The sequence below is a fragment of the Nomascus leucogenys genome, chromosome 20, assembly GCF_006542625.1.
Source record: "Nomascus leucogenys isolate Asia chromosome 20, Asia_NLE_v1, whole genome shotgun sequence".
Taxonomy (NCBI): domain Eukaryota; kingdom Metazoa; phylum Chordata; class Mammalia; order Primates; family Hylobatidae; genus Nomascus; species Nomascus leucogenys.
Genome location: NC_044400.1, coordinates 81,212,049 through 81,232,438, shown reverse-complemented (window position 1 = coordinate 81,232,438; position 20,390 = coordinate 81,212,049). Strand labels below are relative to the sequence as shown.

The window sequence follows — 20,390 nt, the reverse complement described above, 5'->3', positions numbered from 1 at the left end:
AATGTCCTGCAAGCTCATCTATGTTGCAACAAATGACAGAAATGTGGGGTTTTTAATGGCTAAATAGTATTCCAAAAAATTGTGCTCCCTTGTGTATATAGCATTTTATCGGTTCGTCTGTTGATATGCACTTAGGTTGATTACTTATTTGGGTTTGGGGAATAGTGTTGCAGTAAACATGACAGTGCAAATATCTCTTTAACATACTAATTTCCTTTTCTTTGGATTTTTGAATCCCACTAACCCAGTAGTGGGATTACTGGAACATATTACTAAATCAAAAATAGTCCTATATTTAGTTTTTTGGATTTATCTCCATACTGTTTTCCATAATGGTTGTACTAATTTATAGTACCAACAATGTATAATAATTCAGCCAATAATATATAATAATTTCCCTTTCTCCTTTCACATCCTTGCCACCATGTTATTTTTTGACTTTTTTTTTTTTTTGAGACATTCTTTCACTATCACCCAGGCTGAAGTGTAGGGGTGCAATCAGCTCACTGCAGCTTAGAACTCCTGGGCTCGCCAGGCGTGGTGGCTCACGCCTGTAATCCCAGCACTTTGGGAGGCCGAGGTGGGTGGATCACGAGGTTGGGAGATCGAGACCATCCTGGCTAACACGGTGAAACCCCATCTCTACTAAAAATACAAAGAAATTAGCCAGGCGTGGTGGCAGGTGCCTACAGGCTGAGGCAGGAGAATGGCGTAAACCCGGGAGGTAGAGCTTGCAGTCAGCCAAGATTGCACCACTGCACTCCAGGCTGGGCGACAGTGTGAGACTCCATCTCAAAAAACAAAAAACAAAACAAACAAAAAAAAACCTCCTGGGCTCCAGTGATTCTTCTACCTCAGCTTCCTGCGTAGCTTGGACTACAGGCAAGCACCACGACATCCACCTAATTTTTTTTTTTCATAGAGACTGGGTCTCACTATGTTGCCCATGCTGGTCTCAAACTCCTGGACTCAAGAGATCCACACACTTCGGCCTTCCAAAGTGTTGGGATTACTGGCATGAGCCACCATGCCTGGCCTATTTTTTGACCTTTTGATAATAGTGGTTCTAAGTGGCATGAGATGATACCTCATTCTGGTTTTAGTTTGCATTTCTCTGATGATTCGTGGTGGTGAGCATTTTCTGTGTGTATGCCTTCTTTTGCAAGATGTCTATTCAACTCATTTGCCCATTTAAAAATTGGATTATTTTTCTCCGCTGAGTTGTTTGCATTCCCTGTGTATTCTGGATATTAATCCCTTGTCACACAAATAATTTACACATATTTTCTTCCCCCTCTACAGATTGTCTTTTCACTCTGTTGGTTGTTTTGTTTGCTGTGCAAAAGCTTTTAAGTCCCACTTGTCTATTTTTGCTTTTGTTGCTCATGTTTTTCAGTTCTTCTCCATGAAATCGTTGCCCACACAAATGTCCTAAAGCATTTCTTCCCTGTTTCCTTATAGAGGTTTCATAGTTTCAGGTCCTAATTCATTTTGGGTTGATTTTTGTATATGTTAAGAGATAGAGACCAGCCTGACCAACATGGTGAAACCCTGTCTCTACTAAAAATACAAGAAATTAGCCAGGCATGGTGGTGGGCACCTGTAATCCCAGCTACTCGGGAGGCTGAGGCAGGAGAATTGCTTGAACCCAGGAGGCGGAGGTTGCAGTGATCCGACATCATGCCATTGCACTCCAGCCTGGGCTACAAGACCAAAACTCCGTCTCAAAAAAAAAAGAGGGATCTGGTTTCATTTTCATGCATATAAATATCCAATTTTCTCAGCACTATTTATAGATCACTTTTGGTAGTATGGTCATTTTCACAATATTAATTCATCCAATCCATGAACATGGGATGTCTTTTTTTTGTTTTGTTTTGTTTTTTTGAGATGGAGTGTTGCTCTGTCACCCAGGCTGGAGTGCAGTGGCACAATCTTGGCTCACTGCAACCTCTGCCTCCCAGGTTCACGCCATTCTCCTGCCTCAGCCTCCCAAGTAGCTGGGACTACAGGTGCCCGCCACCATGCCCGGCTAAATTTTTGTATTTTTAGTAGAGACAGGGTTTCACTGTGTTAGCCAGGATGGTCTCGATCTCCTGACCTTGTGATCCTCCCGCCTCAGCCTCCCAAAGTGCTAGGATTACAGGCTTCAACCACCGTGCCCGGCTGAACATGGGATGTCTTTCTATATATTTTTTTAGACGGAGTCTCGCACTGTTGCCCAGGCTGCAGTGCAATGGCGCGATCTTGGCTCACGGCACCTCTGCCTCCCAGGTTCACGTGATTCTCCTGTCTTAGCCTCCCAAGTAGCTGGGATTACAGGTGCACACCACCGCACCCAGATATTTTTTGTATTTTTTATTTTTATTTTATTTTATTTATTTTTTTTTTTTTGAGACAGAGTCTCGCTCTGTCGCCCAGGCTGGAGTGCAGTGGCGCAATCTCGGCTCACTGCAAGCTCCGCCTCCCGGGTTCACGCCATTCTCCTGCCTCAGCCTCTCCGAGTAGCTGGGACTACAGGCACCCGCCACCACGCCCGGCTAATTTTTTTTGTATTTTTAGTAGAGACGGGGTTTCACCGTGGTCTCGATCTCCTGACCTTGTGATCTGCCTGCTTTGGCCTCCCAAAGTGCTGGGATTACAAGCGTGAGCCACCGCACCCAGCCTTTTGTATTTTTAATAGAGATGAGGTTTCACTATGTTGGCCAGACTGGTCTCCAACTCCTGACCTCGTGATCTGCCCATCTCGGCCTCCCAAAGTGCTAGGATTACAGGCATGAGCCACCACGCCTGGCCATCTTTCTATTTTTTGTTTGGTTCAATTTCTTTCATCATTGTTTTACAGTTTTCTTTGTAGAGATCTTTCACTTCAGCCAGGCACAGTGGCTCATTCCTGTAATCCCAGCATTTGGGGAGGCTTAGGCAGGAGGATCACTTGAAGCCAGGAATTTAAGACCACCTGGACAACATAGTAAGACCCTATCTCTGGCCGGGCGCGGTGGCTCACGCTTGTAATCCCAGCACTTTGGGAGGCCGAGGCGGGCGGATCACGAGGTCAGGAGATTGAGACCACGGTGAAACCCCGTCTCTACTAAAAATACAAAAAAAAAATTAGCCGGCGTGGTGGCGGGCGCCTGTAGTCCCAGCTACTCGGAGAGGCTGAGGCAGGAGAATGGCGTGAACCCGGGAGGCGGAGCTTGCAGTGAGCCGAGATTGCACCACTGCACTCCAGCCTGGGTGACAGGGCAAGACTCCGTCTCAAAAAAAAAAAAAAAAAAAAAGACCCTATCTCTATAAAAAGATAAAAAATTAGCTGGCTATAGTGGCATACACCTGTAAGTTTTAGCAACTCAGGAGGCTGAGGTAGGAGGATCGCTTGAGTCCAGGAGGTTGAGGCTGCAGTGAGCTATGATCATGCCCCTCTATTCCAGCCTGGGCAATACAGTGAGACCCCGTCTTAAAAAATTAATAAATATAGATCTTTCTCCTCCTTGGTTAGATTTGTTCCTAGGCTTTTTTTTTTTTTTTTGGTAGCTATTGTAAATGGGATTGATTGATTGATTTTTTTTCTTTTTACCACTACTTTGTTGTTATGCTGACTTTTTTCTTTTTTTTCTTTTTTTTTTTTGAGGCGGAGTCTCACTCTGTCGCCCAGGCTGGAGTGCAGTGGCGCAATCTCAGCTCACCGCAAGCTCCGCCTCCCGGGTTCACGCCATTCTCCTGCCTCAGCCTCTCCGAGTAGCTGGGACTACAGGCGCCCGCCACCACACCCGGCTAATTTTTTGTATTTTTAGTAGAGACGGGGTTTCACCGTAGTCTTGATCTCCTGACCTCGTGATCCGCCTGCCTCGGCCTCCCAAAGTGCTGGGATTACAGGCGTGAGCCACCATGCCCGGCTAAACTTCTTTCTTAATACTGATTTTGCTGTATCCTATGGGTTTTGATATGTCGTGTTTCTATTTTCAATTTTTTCAAGAAACTGTTAATATCCTTTAAAATTTTTATTTTATTTTATATTAAGATGGAGTCTTGCTTTTGTCGCCCAGGCTAGAGTGCAATGGTGCAATTTTGGCTCACTGCAACCTCCACCTCCTGAGTTCAAGTGATTCTCTTGCCTCAGCCTCCCGAGTAGCTGGGACTACAGGTACTCACCACCATGCCCAGCTACTTTTTGTAGTTTTAGTAGAGACGGGGTTTCACCATGCTGGCCAGGCTGGTCTCAAACTCCTGACCTCAGGTGATCCACCCGCCTTGGCCTCTCAAAGTGCTGGGATTACAGGCGTGAGCCACCACACCTGGCTTTCCTTTATAATTTTTTTAATTGACTAACTGGTCATTCAGAAGCATGCTGTTTAATTTCCACATATTTGTACAATATTGAAACTCTGGCCAAGTGTGGTGGCTCATACCTGCATCCTAGAACTTTGGGAGGCTGAGGAGGCAGTATTGCTTGAGGCAAGGAGGTCAAGGCTGCAGTGAGCCATGATTGGACCACTGCACTCCAGCCTGGGCAGAAGAGTGGGACCCTGTCTCAAAAAAAAATTTCCTCGGCCAGGTGTGGTGGCTCACGCCTGTAATTCCAGCACTTTGGGAGGCCGAGGCGGCTGGATCACCTGAAGTCAGAGGTTTGAGAGTAGGCTGGCCGACCTGGTGAAACCCTGTCTCTACTAAAAATACAAAAATTAGCTGGGCATGGTGGTGGGTGCCTGTAATCTCGGCTATTCGGGAGGCTGAGGCAGAGGAATTACTTGAACCCTGGAGGCGGAGATTGCGGTGACCTGAGATTGCACCACTGCACTCCAGCCTGGGTGACAGAGCAAGACTCCATCTCAAAAAAGAAAAAAAAAGTTCCTCTTATTGTTGTAGTGCTTTGTTTTGTTTTGTTTTTGTTTTTGAGACGGAGTTTCGCTCCTATTGCCCAGGCTGGAGTGCAATGGCCCGATCTTGGCTCACCACAACCTCTGCCTCTGGGTTCAAGCGATTCTCCTGCCTCAGCCTCCAGAGTAGTTGGGATTACAGGCGCGTGCCACTATGCCCGGTTAATTTTTTGTATTTTTAGTAGAGACGGGTTTTCTCCATGTTGGTCAAGCTGGTCTCAAACTCCTGACCTCAGGTGATCCGCCCGCCTCGGCCTCCCAAAGTGCTGGGATTACAGGCATGAGCCACTGTGCCTGGCCTATTTTTTACTTTTTATAGAGACAGGGCCTCCTCATGTTGCCCAGGCTTTACAGGTTTTTGGTTTGTTTTTGATGCAGGGTTTCACTTTGTCTCCCAGGCTGGAGTACAGTGGTGCAAGCATAGCTCACTGTAACCTCAAACTTCTGGATTCAACGGGTCCTCTTGCCACAGTCTGGTGAGCAGCTAGGACTACAGGCACACACCATCACGTGCCACTCATTAAACTTTTTTTTTTAATAGACAGGGTCTCACTCAGTTACCCAGGCTGGCCTTAAATCCTGGCCTCATGTATACCTTCTTGGCATCCCCAAGTGCTGGGATTATAGGCATGGGCCACCATGCCTGACCTAGTATTTCTTTTGTATGTTTTTCATCCTTTTACTTTCACAAATTTTCTATGTCCTTATATTTATGTTACGTTATGTCTTTCTTTTTTTTTGAGATGGAGTCTCACTTGCTTGCCCAGGCTGGAGTGCAATGGCACGATCTTGGCTCACTGCAACCTCTGCCTCCTGGGTTCAGCAATTCTCCTGCCTCACCCTCCTCAGTAGCTGGGATTACAGGCATGTGCTACCACGTCTGGCTAATTTTTGTATTTTTAGTAGAGATGGGGTTTCACCCTGTTGGCCAGGCTAGTCTTGAACTCCTGACCTCAAGTCATCCACCTGCCTCGGCCTCCCAAAGTGCTAGGATTACAGGCGTGAGCCACCGCGCCTGGCTTGAGCCACCGCACCCGGCTAAGTTTTCTTTTAAAAATTCTTTTGAACAATCATTTTTTTCTTATCCTTTTTATTTCCCAGACATAAGGAAACAATTTCTTATGCTTTTTATTGTAGTATTACTCATTTATAGTTTGTATAATATATTTAGACTCATATCTACCATTTGTTACCTCTTTGACAGACGTTGTTTTTTCCTCCCTTCTTTCTTGCTAGATCATTCAATATTCTTCATTTTTCCTTTTGTTCTCGTCCTCAAATGTTTTTAGTTTTTTTGTTTGTTTTGAGATGGATTCTTGCTCTGTCGTCGCCCAGGCTGGAGAGCAGTGGCGCCATCTCGGCTCACTGCAACCTCCGCCTCCCGGGTTCAAGTGATTCTCCTGTCTCAGCCTCCTAAATAGCTGGGATTACAGGCGCACGCCGCCATGCCTGGCTAATTTTTTGTATTTTAGTAGAGACGGGGTTTCACCGTGTTGCCCAGGCTGGTCTCGAACTCCTAAACTCAGGCAATCCACCCACCTCGGTCTCCCAAAGTGCCAGAATTACAGCAGCGAGCCACCGTCCCCGCCCATATTTAGTTTTTAATTTTTTTTTTTTTTAGGGAGTCTTGCACTGTTGCCTGGGCTGGAGTGCAGTGGTGCGCAATCTCGGCTCGCTGCAACCTCGGCCTCCCGGGTTCAAGCGATTCTCCTGCCTCAGCCTCCCGAGTAGCTGGGATTACAAGTGTGTGCCACCATGCCCATCTAATTTTTGTATTTGTAGTAGAGATGGGGTTTCGCTTTGCTGGCCAGGCTGTCTTGAACTCCTGACCTCAGGTGATCCGCCCACCTCGGCGTCCCAAACTGCTGGGATTACAGGCATTAGCCAAGGCCCCCAGGCCTAATGGTCATTATTGTCATTCATTGATTCAGCAAATAGTGCAGTGCTGGGTGCTCAGCCCCTGTAGCTTGGGTGTCAGAGGTGTGTGAGGCAGGCATTCCCAGGTTCTCTCCTGCCCAATAAAACCTTTTGTCTTTGGAGATACTGGTGACATCATGAATCCCAATCCTGTGCAATGTGCTATGACAAAGGAAAGGACAGGGGTTGACACAAGGGGCAGGGACAGCCTATGACACTGAAGAGGAGGCCAGAAGCGCATTCCTACCCGCTCTCTCAAACTCCATGTTCAGGGGCAGGATCATCCAAGACCCTGATGAGGCGGGGGGCCTTTTTTTCGGCTAAGATGGTATCTGAATGGCTTTAAGGGTAGCTTTCTTCTGATCACATGAGATTTCTGCTTGTGTCATGAAGAATGGGTCAGAGGATGAGGAGGCTGTGGCTGCAGCTGGGGCGGGTTGCGGGGACCTACGACGAACAGTAGGGCTCGGTAAACGCTGCAAGGGGAGCCTGGCAGGCCGTACATCCCAGTGCCAAGCCCGCCGCCTCTCGGCCTGACACCACCCGTGGAAGCAAAAAGGGGAAATCATGTCCTTTGTGCCTCTGTGTCTGTGGTAAGCGGGGCCCTCCAGGGGGCGGGGCCGCCGGCAGGGTCCCCCAGTGGCCTGAGTCTCAGGGCAGAGCTGTGCCTGGGGCTCGCAGATGTCTGCAAGGCCGCGGAGGGAGGAGGGTCCAGACGCAAGCCCTTATATCTGACCTGGACGTCTGCGAGGGTCTGACTCGGCTAGTCGTCCCTGAGGTGCGTGAGTGCGAGGGTGTGGGACACGGCCGGATCGTCCTAGGGCCTCGTGGATTAGCAAGGCACCCGGACCTCTGGAGAGGGCTTAACGGGGTAGCAGGGAGAGGGCGGGCTCGGGAAGAGCACCCTTTAGGCGAGGGGTTCTCGGGGAACCGACCGGCGCGTCCCAGCCCCGGGCCCGGTCCAAGCTCCGCCGCTGCCTCCGCACCCAGGCGGACCCCGCCGCGCCGCGCCCAGATTTCCAGCGCCGCCCGAACCCCCGCCCAGCCCACAAGGCAGGGATTCTGTGGTCCTCACTGAGTCATCTGGACCAGAACTAGACTAGCCCAAGGTCACCGGGCGTTCCTGGCGAGGCCAGGGCCGCGCCGCGCCACCCCTGGTGCATCCCGGGAGCCGCGCCGGTCTGCGGCACCTGGGCGGCGGACGGGGCGCGGGCGGGGCGGGCGGGCAGCGGGCACCGGTCAGAGAGGCGGAACTCCCCGCCGCCAGCCCTGTAGTTCGCCTCGCGGGCGGCGGCGCGGCCTCCTGCCGGCCTAGCCCTACGCCCAACCACAACACCCAGAAGGCCGCGCGGCATGGGCGGGACCTGCGGCGACGAGCGCGGCGGTGACATCACCGCCGCATTCAGCTCCTTGGCCCCAGCTCCTCCCAGCGTCCGGGCCCTCGGCCTCGCACGGCCTGACGGGAACCGTGGTCCACCCCCGGGCGCCCCCAGCGACGGCACGGGTAGCACGGACTTCAATTCCCGGCGTGTCCTGCGCGCCGAGGCATGTTAACGGCAGGAGGGGGAGGGCAAGCAAAGGGAAAAGCGGCGCTGGGGGCGGAGTAAGGCGGGGTGGGGGTGGGGGCCCACACCCCTCCCCCTCCCCGCTGCTCCTTCCCCCTCCCCCGACGTAAACTGGGATCCCTTTCCCCTTGTGTCCGCCATATTGGACTCTAACTCTGGTCAGCCGCGGCGCCGGGACTGTGGACTCGCGGTTCCTCCCGCCTAGCGGCCTGCCCCGCATCTCCCGCCCGCCCCAGCCCTCCCCGACCCGGACGCGACCCCGCGCAGCGCCCCCCGGCTGGCCGGAGCGCCCGCCGCCGCCGCCTCAGCCTCCCCGCCTTCCCCGCCCTCCGCCGCCGCCGCCCGCGGCCCCCGCGCCCGCTCTGCGCCCCTCTCCCCGCCCGCCATGAGCCCAGCCGACGCCAAGCGCGGGGCCAAGCGCCGGAAGAACAAGCGGGGCGGCGGCGGCGGCTCCAGCGGGGGTAACGGCGGCGCGAGCAGCGGCAAGGCCGGCCCGGCGGCGGCGCTGCGCGGCTCCCAGGCCGCGGGCCTGGCGGCCCCGGGCAGCGCAGCAGGCCTGGTGGGCGGCGCGGCGGCGGCCAACGGGCCTCTCGGCGCGGGCGCGAGCGCGGGCGGCGCCGCCCCCGGAGGCTACTTCGAGGTAAGCGGCGGCAGCGGGCGGGGGTCGATGGCGGTACGCCGTCGCCGTCCCCCCGCGCCTTGGCGGAGCTCGGCCTCCCGCTGTCGGTACGAGCGCCCCGGGCCTGGGAGCGGGATGCTGCGGGCGGGCGGATAACGGGTCCTGCGGCGCCGCGCTTGCCGGGGTCCCGGGGCAGGGCGGCAGGTGGGCCGTGCTCGGCGTGACGCGGCCTCTGTCAGCCTCTTGAGAGGAGAACCTGAGCAGAGGCGGCGGGAGGGCGACACCGGGGCCGCCGCTCACGGCGACGGGCTGGTCCGCAGGCTGGAGCAGCCCCTCACCGGGCGGGGACGTCTCCGGGGTGCAGCACCGCGCACGGCGCTTCGCCTTCCGCTGGACCCGGCGGGTGATGCCCGCGAGGCCCGGGCTTCTGTTGTGGCGTCTCGCCCGCTGCGGCGGTTCCAGAGCGACTGCGATTCCAGGAGTGAGCAAAGCTGCCCTTTCGCTCCCGGGGCTTTGAAATGTTTTTCTCTGTCCACCTTCGTTATTCCCTGAGCGTGATGATTGAGAAGGGCCTCCCGGAAGTTTTCCTTTGGTCCTCCTATGTGGTTATTTGAAATCTACCTGACAGCCACCTGGAGCTGGCAGCCCTGGCCCCTCCTCCCCCGCTTTGTTAAGTTTTCAGGGGTATTTAGTGGTTTGGTTACTCAGGTATGTATTTAGGGTTCGAACTTAAGGAATTTGAAAGGTGGTTTTTTTCAGTTTTGTTTATGAAGACAGCTAGCACACATTGCACCTACCAATTACGGATTCCTGCCACTTTTATTCAACCGTTGGTCACAACATTTCAGAGGGTACACTATTTATAAGTGGGTATGCAATTGGCACAGTCATTTCCAGTTATCCCATTGTCTCCTGAAAGAGAATAGATTTTTTTTTTGAAAAGTTGCGTTCTTATAACGTTATTTGAACTCTCAAATTATGTAGTTTTAAAGATATTGCAATTAAAAAACGAAATAAGCGTTGGGAGTATTTTTGTGCTAAATCATGACACAAATTGTTTTTTTTTGAGACAGAGTCTTGCTCTGTCGCCCAGGCTGGAGTGCAATAATGGCGCGATCTCGGCTCACTGTAACCTCCGCCTCCCAGGTTCAAGCGATTCTCCTGCCTCAGCCTCTCGAGTAGCTGGGACTACAGGCATGCACCACCATGCCTGGCTAATTTTTGTAGAGACAGGGTTTCACCATGTTGGCCAGGCTGGTCTCGAACTCCTGACCTCAGGTGATCCGTCCACCTTGGCATCCCAAAGTGCTGGGATTACAGGTGTGAGCCACCGCGCCGGCTGTTTTTATTATTATATTGTTACATTAGGGTCTTGGGCCGTAGTCCTGGACTTCAGTCTCCTGAGATTGCCCTCATCCAGTATCCTGGAGATCAAAATAGGCCGTAGTTCTTGGGATCAAGGATGAGTCTTGAGCGTTTGGATCATTGGGGTTTTTAAGGGCAGTGTTTGCTGCTGTCGGGTAGGGGAGGGTGGGGGGTTTGCCTGTGCATATCCTTACCCAAAATATTGATAATTTTTTGCTGTAGCTGGATGTGAAATATATTCATTTCTATTGATTCAATAAAAACTAGTTGGTGGCACAATAAAACTCTTAGTTTTAGCCTTTCATACCATTTCAAGTTTTAATAATTTACATTTGCTTCGCAATACTTAGGTAAAATATAACTTTATTAATATTTTTTGGTTTTTTTTGAGACAGAGTCTCACTCTGTCGCCCAGGCTGGAGTGCAGTAGTGCGATCTTGGCACACTGTAACCTCCGTCTCGTGGGTTCAAGCGATTCTCCTGCCTAAGCCTCCCAAGTAGCTGGGACTACAGGTGCCTGCCACCATGCCTGGCTAATTTTTTTTGTATTTTTAGTAGAGACGGGGATTCACTATGTTGGGCAGGCTGGTCTTGAAGTCCTGATCTCCTGATCCGCCTGCTTTGGCCTCTCAAAGTCCTGGAATTACAGGCGTGAGCCACTGTGCCCAGCCCTACCTTTATTATTTTTGTCATGTTATTCAAAATCAGATACCTGTATGCCTATTATTAGTAAGATAGGGTCTTGCTATGTTGCCCAGGCTGGCCTTGAGCTTGTGGGCTCAAGTGATCCTTCTCATCTGAGTTTTACTAATGGTTAAGGGTACAGACCCTTTCCACTGTGCCCACCTGAGTATTATTTTTGACAGGACTGTGATATTCTGTTAAACTAGTATGCATCAGGGTTTTGTTGTTGTTTTAAAAGAGACATGGTGTCTCTCTGTTGCATAGGCTAGAGTATAGTTGCCTGGTCATAGCTCACTGTAACCTCCAATTTCTGGGCTAAGCAGTCCTTCCAAGTAGCTAGGACTCTAGGTATGTGCCACCATGCCTGGCTAATTTTTTCTTTTAAGATAGAGACAGGGTCTCACTATGTTACCCAGGCTTGTCTTGAACTCTTGACCTCAAGCGATCCTCCCATCTCTGCCTCCCAAAGTGCTGAGATTACAGGCGTGAGCCACTGCACCTGGCCTATCAAGGTTTTTGACCATGACCCACTCTAATGACCCACTCCAAGAAATAAAATCTGTTAAGATCTAGGAAACATACACATAAACACAAACAAAAATTTCGCAAAATATTTTAGGGCCGGGCACAGTGGCTCATGCCTGTAATTCCAGCACTTTGGGAGGCCAAGGTGGGTGGATCACCTGAGGTCAGGAGTTCGAAACCAGCCTGACCGACAGATGATGAAACCCCAGAGATGGTGAAACCCCGTCTCTACTAAAAATACAAAAATTAGCCAGGTGTGGTGGTGTGCACTTGCAATCCCAGCTACTCGAGAGACTGAGGCAGAAGAATTGCTTGAACCTGGGAGACAGAGGTTGCAGTGAGCTGAGATCTAACCATTGCACTACTGCCTGGGCAACAAGAGTGAAACTCTGTCTCAAAAAAAAAAAAAAAAAATCCCATCCTGGTTGACGTGGTGAGGCCTCGTTTCTGCTAAAAATACAAAAAATGGCCAGGCGCGGTGGCTCACGCCTGTAATCCCAGCACTTTGGGAGGCCGAGGCAGGCAGATCACGAGGTCGGGAGATCGAGACCATCCTGGCTAACACGGTGAAACCTGTCTCTACTAAAAATACAAAAAATTAGCCGGGCGTGGTGGCGGGCGCCTGTAGTCCCAGCTACTCCAGAGGCTGAAGCAGGAGAATAGTGTGAACCCGGGAGGCGGAGATTGCAGTCAGCTGAGATTGCGTCACTGTACTCCAGCCTGGGCGACAGAGCGAGACTCTGTCTCAAACAAACAAACAAACAAACAAACGAAAACAAAAATTAGCCAGGCGTGGTGGCAGGTGCCCTGTAGTCCCAGCTATTCTGGAGGCTGAGGCAGGAGAATGGCATGAACCCGGGAGGCTGAGCTTGCAGTGAGCCGAGATGGCGCCACTGCACTCCAGCCTGGGTGACAGAGTGAGACTCCGTCTCAAAAAAACAAACAAACGAACAAAAACCAAAACAACAGGCCGGGTGTGGTAGCTCACGTCTGTAATCCCAGCACTTTGGGAGGCTGAGGCGGGTGTATCACCTGAGGTTAGGTGTTCCAGACCAGCCTGGCCAACGTGATGAAATCCTATCTCTACTAAAAATATGAAAATTAGCTGGGAGTAGTGATGGATGCCTGTAATCCCAGCTACTCCGGACGCTGAGGCAGGAGAATTGCTTGAACCTGGGAGGTGGAGATTGTCATGAGCCGAGATTGTGCCATTGCACTCCAGCTTGGGCAACAAGAGCGAAACTCTGTCTCAAAAAATAACAAAAAACAAAATATTTTAATACCCTTCTGATCTTTTCTATTCCATGTAATCTCATTAATAAAATCTGGGTTATAGTTCACAGAATTAGTTCATTGTGTATTTTTTTGGGGGGGACAGAGTCTTGTTCTGTCGCCAGGCTGGAGAGCAGTGGCGTGATCTCGACTCACTGCAACCTCCACCTCCTGGGTTCAAGCAATTCTCCTGCCTCAGCCTCCTGAGTAGTTGGGACTACAGGTGCATGCCGCCACGCCCAGCTAATTTTTGTATTTTTAGTAGAGACAGGGTTTCACCATGTTGGCTAGGATGGTTTCTATCTCTTGACCTTGTGATCCACCTACCTTGGCCTCCCAAAGTGCTGGTATTACGGGTGTGACCCACCACAGCCTCTGTATTGTGTACTATTGAGTTGTGTGCTGCACCTTGACAGTTGCTTTTACTGTATTTTAAGCTTTTAAAATATGCCCCCATCTTGGATGGTATTTTATTTTATTTTTGAGACAGAGTCTTGCTCTGTTGCCCAGGCTGGAGTGCAGTGGTGCCATCTCGGCTCACTGCAACTTCTGCCTCATGAGTTCAAGTGATTCTCCTGCCTTAGCCTCCCGAGTAGCTGGGACTACAGGAGTGCACCACCACACTTGGCAATTTTTTTTTTTTTTTTCGAGACGGAGTCTCACTGTCGCCCCAGCTGAAGTACAGTAGGGTGATCTTAGCTCGCTGCAACCTCCGCCTCCTGGGTTCAAGTGATTCTCCTGCCTCAGCCTCCTGAGTAGCTGGGATTAGAGGCATGTGCCACCACGCTTGGCTAATTTTTGTATTTTTAGTAGAGACGGGGTTTCACCATGTTGGTCTAGAACTCCTGACCTTGTGATCTGCATGCCTTGGCCTCCCAAAGTGCTGGGATTACAGGCGTGAGCAACCGCGCCTGGCCATTTTTTGTATTTTTGGTAGAGACGGGGTTTCACCATGTTGGCCAAGCTGGTCTCGAACTCCTGACCTCACGTGATCTAGCTACCTGCCCCGGCCTCCGAAAGTGCTGGAATTACAGGCATGAGCCACCGCACCTGGCCGAGATTTTAAACTTTTAAAGCTGTCTTTAGTTTTTAAGTTTCTTTGTCAGTATTTTAATAATTGTTCGTTAAAGAAACTCTTTATGGTAATTGGGGTAAAATATTCTTGACACATATCACAGGAAGTCTTAATGTAATTCTGAAGCCTCTGAATTGTTTCCCCACAGATGGTGAGCTTTTTGGAGTACGTTGTATGGTGCAAAATGGCACCCAAAACAATACCACCCAGAAACAGTGAGTGGTTTCTGGCCCTATGGTTCCCAGGGAGGCTTTCTGAGTCCCGGCAAGCAGCCTCTACACTCCGTAGTCACCAAGCCAGAAGGTGGATAAGAGAGAAGGCAGAGTGGAAGGACTGTCTCGATTTTCAGGAGTGGTCACAGTCCCACTGTCCTGTGTGCGGGATGCAGCACTATGTGTTATACCCAGGACCACCTTCATCGCGGTGGCTGCTGAGCCAAAGAGGGTGTTTCTGCATGTGGGTAGCTTCAACAAAGGAGGAGGACCATGGGAGTAGTAGGAAAACATAACTTAGCTTATAGGGTCTTTGACCCAAAACAGAACTCTTATACACAAAGCGTGGGGAACCACAAATTTGTTAGGCTCTGTTCCATGGGCAAGGTATCAACCTTGCACTACCTCAGTTTTCTTTTTTTTTTTTTAAATGGAGTCTCGCTCTGTCACCCAGGCTGGGGTGCAGTGGCGCAATCTTGGCTCACTGCAACCTCTGCCTCCCAGGTTCAAGTGATTCTCCTGCCTCAACCTCCCAGGTAGCTGGGGCTACTGGCGTGTGCCACCATGCCCAGCTTATTTTTTGTATTTTTAGTAGAGACGGGGTTTCACCGTGTTAGCCAGGATGGTCTTGATCTCCTGACCTCGTGATGCACCTGCCTTGGCCTCCCAAAGTGCTAGGATTACAGGTGTGAGCCACTGCACTCGGCCACCACCTCAGGTTTCTAAATGATAGGGTACCACAGGCTTGGTGGCTCATACCTATAATCCCAGCATTTAGGGAGGCCAGGGTGGGAGGATCACTTGAGTCCAGGAGTTTGAGACCAGCCTGGCCAACATGGAGAAACCCCATTTCTACTAAAAAATGCAAAAATTAGTTGGGCCTGGTGACGAGCACCTGTAATCTCAGCTACTCAGGAGGCTGAGACAGAATCGCTTGAACCCAGGGGGCTGAGGTGGCAGTGAGCGGAGATCACACCATTGCACTCCAGCCTGCACAAAAGAACGAGACATTGTCTCAAAAACAAAACAAAACAAAAAAACCCAAAAAATTAGCCACCATACAGTGTATCCTCTGCTTTGATGGTATGAGCATTGTGTAAACAATGCTGATGTGATTGTTATGGATCTTTGGGGTACATCAGGGTGCACTTAGAAGCCTTCCCTGTGTTGTAGAAATTGCTACCATGGTGAAATTAGGTTATCATTAACTCTAGTTCGTATTTGCCTTAGTGACCTGAGGAAATAGGTTGAAGAAAAATGTAGAACTTCCTGTGTCTTAACTAAAATTAACAATTTTAACTTGTAAAAGTTTAAATGATTACCATACAGGCTTTAGAAATGGTGCACCTGCAGAGAGCATGTCTGTGATTCAGTATTTTTTGTATGTGTACACCTATGTAACAAATACATCAAGATAAAGAATATAGGCTGGCACAGTGGCCCATACCCATGATCCCAGCACTTTGGAAAGCCGAGGTGGGAGAATCACTTGAGGCCAGGAGTTCAGGACCAGCTTGGGCTATGTAGTGAGACTCTGTTTCAACAAAAAACTTAATTATAATTAGCCTGGCCAGGCGCTGTGGCTCACGCCTGTAATCCCAGCACTTTGGGAGGCTGAGGTGGAAGGATCACGAGGTCAGGAGTTTGAGCCCAGCCTGGCCAACGTGGTGAAACCCCATTCTCTACTAAAAATACAAAAAAATTAGCTGAGTGTGGTGGTGGGCGCCTGTAATTCCAGCTACTCGGGAGGCTGAGGCAGGAGAATTGCTTGAACCCAGGAGGCGGAAGTTGCAGTGAGCCCAGATCGGGCCACTGCGCTCCAGCCTGGGTGACAGAGCAAGACTCTGTCTCTGAAAGAAAAAAGGAATTAGCCTGATGTGGTGGCATATGCCTGTAATCCCAGTTACGTAGGAGGCTCAGGTGAGAGAATTGCTTGAGCTCAGGAGTCTGAGGGTTACAGTGAGCTGTGGTTGTACCAGAACAGGACTTCAACCTGGGGGACAGGGAGCCCTTATCTTAAAAAAAAAAAAAAAAGAAAAAAGACTATAGATAGAACAATTTTCCAGATGCTCCCTCGTTCCCCTTCATGGTCGTTTCTACTACTGATCTGATCTGTATCCTTTAAAAGGATTTTGCCTTTGAATTTCTTTCTTTCTTTTTTTTTTGAGACGGAGTCTCCCTCTGTCACCCAGGCTGGAGTACAGTGGCACGATCTCGGCTCACTGCAACCTCCGCCTCCTGGGTTCAAGTGATTCTCCTGCCTCAGCCTCCCAAGTAGCTGGGATTACAGGCGTGTGCCACCATGCCTGGCTAATTTTCGTATTTTTAGTAGAGACGGGGTTTCACCATGTTGGCCAGGCTGGTCTCGAACTCCTGACCTCAGGTGATCTGCCCGCCTCAGCCTCCCAAAGCGCTGGGATTTCAGGCGTGAGCCACCACGCCAGGCCCTCTCTTTGAATTTCATAGAACAAGAATTTTTGTGCTAGGGCTCTTTGGCTCAACATTGTATTTGAGATGCATCTGTGTTGTTGTCCTAGCAGTGGCTCTTTTTTTTTTCATGGCATATAAACTTACTGTTGTGTTAATATTCCACAATTTATCTCACCATTCTAATGGACATTTGGATTGTTTTATGGCTGATATGAGTCAACTGATATGTCTATTCCTTTCTGTACATGTGTTTTGGTGGACATGAGCACTCGGTCATATGGCTGGGGGTAGAATTGCTGGGTATACTTCAGTTTGACTTTAGTAGGTACTGTCAGATAGTTTTCCTAAATGGTACTGTTGTATGCTAATTTTTAGAAATTAACATATAGAAAAATTGATACTAATTAAAAAAAATTTTTGAAACAGACTCTCAACTCTGTTGCCTAGGCTGGAATGCAGTGTTATGACAATGGCTCATTGTAGCCTCAGCCTGCCCTGCTCAAGCAGTGCTCCCACCTCAGCCCCCCAGGTAGCTGGGACTACAGGTGTGCACCACCATGCCTGGCTAATTAAAAAAAAAAAATTTTAAGGCCAGGTGCAGTGGCTCATGCCTGTAATCCCAGCACTTTGGGAGGCTGAGGTGGGCGGATTACGAGGTCAGGAGTTTGAGGCCAGCCTGACCAACATGGTGAAATTGTGTCTCTACTAAAAATACAAAAATTAGCTGGGTGTGGTGGCGGGTGCCTGTAATCATAGCTACTCAGGAGGCTGAGGCAGAGAATTGCTTGAACCGGAGAGGCGGAGGTTGCAGTGAGCCGAGATTGTGCCACTGCACTCCAGCCTGGGTGACAGAGCAAGACTCCATCTCAAAAAAAAAAAAAAAAAATATATATATATATATATGTATATATATATATTTTTTTTTTATAAAGATGGGGTCCCATTGTGTTTCCCAAGCTGATCTCTTTTTTTTTTCTTTTTTTTTTTTTGAGACGGGGTCTCGTTCTGTCGCCCAGGCTGGAGTGTAGTGGCACGATCTCAGCTCACTGCAAGCTCTGCCTCCTGGGTTCACGCCATTCTCCTGCCTCAGCCTCCCCAGTAGCTGGGACTACAGGCGCCCGCGACCACGCCCGGCTAATTTTTTGTATTTTTAGTAGAGACAGGGTTTCACCGTGTTAGCCAGGATGGTCTCAATCTCCTGACCTTGTGATCTGCCCACTTCGGCCTCCCAAAGTGCTGGGATTACAGGCGTGAGCCACCGCGCCCAGCCTCCCAAGCTGATCTCAAACTCCTGGGCTCAAGCAATCCTCCCACCTTGGCCTCCCAAAGTTTTGGGATTACAGGTGTAGGCCACTGTCCCAGCCAAAATTGAATGTTTAAAATGTGCATTTTGCATTTGAATTTTAGCAACTGTAGATTCATATATCTACTACCACAGTCAGGATACAGAACAGTTTAATTGTTCACAAAAACTCCCTCATGTTATAGTTACACTCTCCCCAACTCCTAAAGTCGTGGCAGCCATTGCTCAGTTACTTGGTATGATTTTATCTTTTGGATAAGTCCTATAAATGGACTCATACAGTGTGTAGTCTTTTCAGGAAGGTTTATTTCACTCAACATAATGACTTCGAGATTCATCCAAGTTGTTGCATGTATCAGTAGCTTGTTCTTTTTTACTGCTGTGTAGTATTCTGTTGTGTAAATGTCCACAGTTTGTCCTTTTTTCCATTGGTGGACTTGGGGTTTTTTCAGGTTTTGGTGATTATAAATAGAGTTGCTATAAACATGTCTATACAGGATTTTTGTGTGAAAGTAAATTTCAATTTTCTAGGTAAATACCAAGGAGTAGGAGCTGGTCATATGGTAACATTATGTGAAACTGCCAAACTATTATCCAGAGTGGCTAATACCATTCTGCCTACTCACAGCAATGTCTGAAAGTTCTAGTTGCTCTGCATCCTTGCTAGCACTTGAGATTTTCAATGGTTTTTGTTTACACTATTATTATTAATATTTTTTAGTACAGATGGGGTTTTGCCATGTTGCCCAGGCTGGTCTCAAACTCCTGAGCTCAGGCAGTCTGCCTGTCTGGCCTCCCAAAGTGCTAGGATTACAGGTGTAAGCCTTGGCCTAAACTGTTTCTTAAAAAACTCTTTTTGTGGGCTGGGTGTAGTGGCTCACGCCTGTAATCCCAGCACTTTGGGAGGCCGAGGCAGGCGGATCACTGGAGGTCAGGAGTTTGAGACCAGCCTGGCCAAGGTGGTGAAAGCCCATCTCTACTAAAAATACAAAAAGTAGCCAGTTGTGGTGGCGCACACCTGTAATTCCAGCTACTCGGGAGGTTGAGTTGAGGCAAGAGACTTGCTTGAACCGGGGAGGTGAAGGTTGCTTTGAGCCGAGATCGCACTACTGCACTCCAGCCTGGGCAAGAAGAGCGAGACTCTGTCTCAAAAAAAAAAAAATAATAATAATTCTTTTTGTGGAAATGGGGTCTCACTATGTTGCCCAGGCCGATGTCTGTCTCCTGGGCTCCAGCGATCCTCCCACCTTGTCTTCCCAGTGTTGGGATTACAGGCATGAGCCACCGCACCCAGCCTTAAACTAGATAGATAGATAGATAGATAGATAGATAGATAGATAGATAGATAGATAGATAGATACATAGTTTATAACTCCTGGCCTTAATATATATGTATATGTGTGTGTGTGTGTGTATGTGTGTGTGTGTGTATTTTTTTGTTGTTGTTGTTGGAAGTGGAGTCTCACCCTTTTGCCCAGGCTGGAGTGCAGTGGCGTGATCTTGGCTCACTGCAACCTCTGCCTCCCAGGTTCAAGTGATTCTCCTGCCTCAGCCTCCCCAGTAGCTAGGATTACAGATGTGCGCCACCACACCCGGCTAATTTTGTACTTTTAGTAGAGATGGGGTTTCACCATGTTGGCCAGGCTGGTCTCGAACTCTTGATCTTAAGTGATCTGCCCACCTTGGCCTGCCAAAGTGCTGGGGTTACAGGCGTGAGCCACTGAGCCCGGCCTCTTAATATTTTAATAAATAGGTCTGTAGTGGTATCATAGTTTTAATTTGCATTTCTCTAGTGCCTAATAATATTGAAAATGTTTCCTGTGTTTATTTGCCATTTCTGTATCCTCTTGGGAGAAGTGTTTTATCAAGACTTTGCCTATTTTTTTTTTAACTTTTTTTTTTTTTTTTTGAGACAAAGTCTTGCTCTTGTCCCCCAGGCTGGAATGCAATGGCACGATCTCGGCTCACTGCTACCTCTGCCTCCTGGGTTCGAGCAATTCTCCTGCTTCAGCCTCTCGAGTAGCTGGGATTACAGGTGCCTGCCACCACACCTGGCTAATTTTGTATTTTTAGTAGAGACAGGGCTTCACCATGTTGGCCAGGGTGGTCTTGAACTCCTGACCTCAGATTATTCGCCCGCCTTGGCCTCCCAAAGTACTGGGATTTCAGGGGTGAGCCACCGTGCCCGGCCTACTTTGCCTATTTTTTGAAAGTTCTCCATGATTCTGAATTTAAATCCCTTGTCATACATAATTTGCCAACATTTTCTTCAAATCTGTAGCTTATCTTTTTATTGAGACAGTGTCTCTTTCCGTCACCCAGGCTGGAGTGCAGTGGCATGATCTCGGCTCACTGCAGCCTCCGCCTCCCAGATTCAAGTGATTCTCATGCCTCAGCCTCCTGAGTGGCTGGAGTGCAGTGGCATGATCTCGGCTCACTGCAGCCTCCACCTCCCAGATTCAAGTGATTCTCATGCCTCAGCCTCCTGAGTAGCTGGAGTTACAGGGGTGCGCCACCACGCCTGGCTAATTTTTGTATTTTTAGTA

At 49.5% G+C, this 20,390-nt stretch overlaps 1 protein-coding gene across 3 annotated transcripts in view; it reads left to right on the top strand.

Annotated features, from left to right (window-relative positions):
• Positions 1-7,200: 7,200 nt before the first annotated feature.
• FAM193A (family with sequence similarity 193 member A) overlaps positions 7,201-20,390 on the top strand; it is a 183,690-nt gene continuing 170,500 nt past the window's right edge. Inside the window, exon 1 of one of the 3 annotated variants that reach the window (XM_030800814.1) lies at positions 7,201-7,387. Coding sequence is in view for 1 of the 3 variants with exons in the window: in XM_030800812.1 (XP_030656672.1) it covers positions 8,745-8,999 (255 nt within the window). In the remaining 2 variants the exon portion in view is untranslated. Of the gene's footprint in view, positions 7,388-8,475; positions 9,000-20,390 lie in introns of those variants that run through there. The other 2 variants (XM_030800812.1, XM_030800813.1) reach the window with 2 other exon arrangements.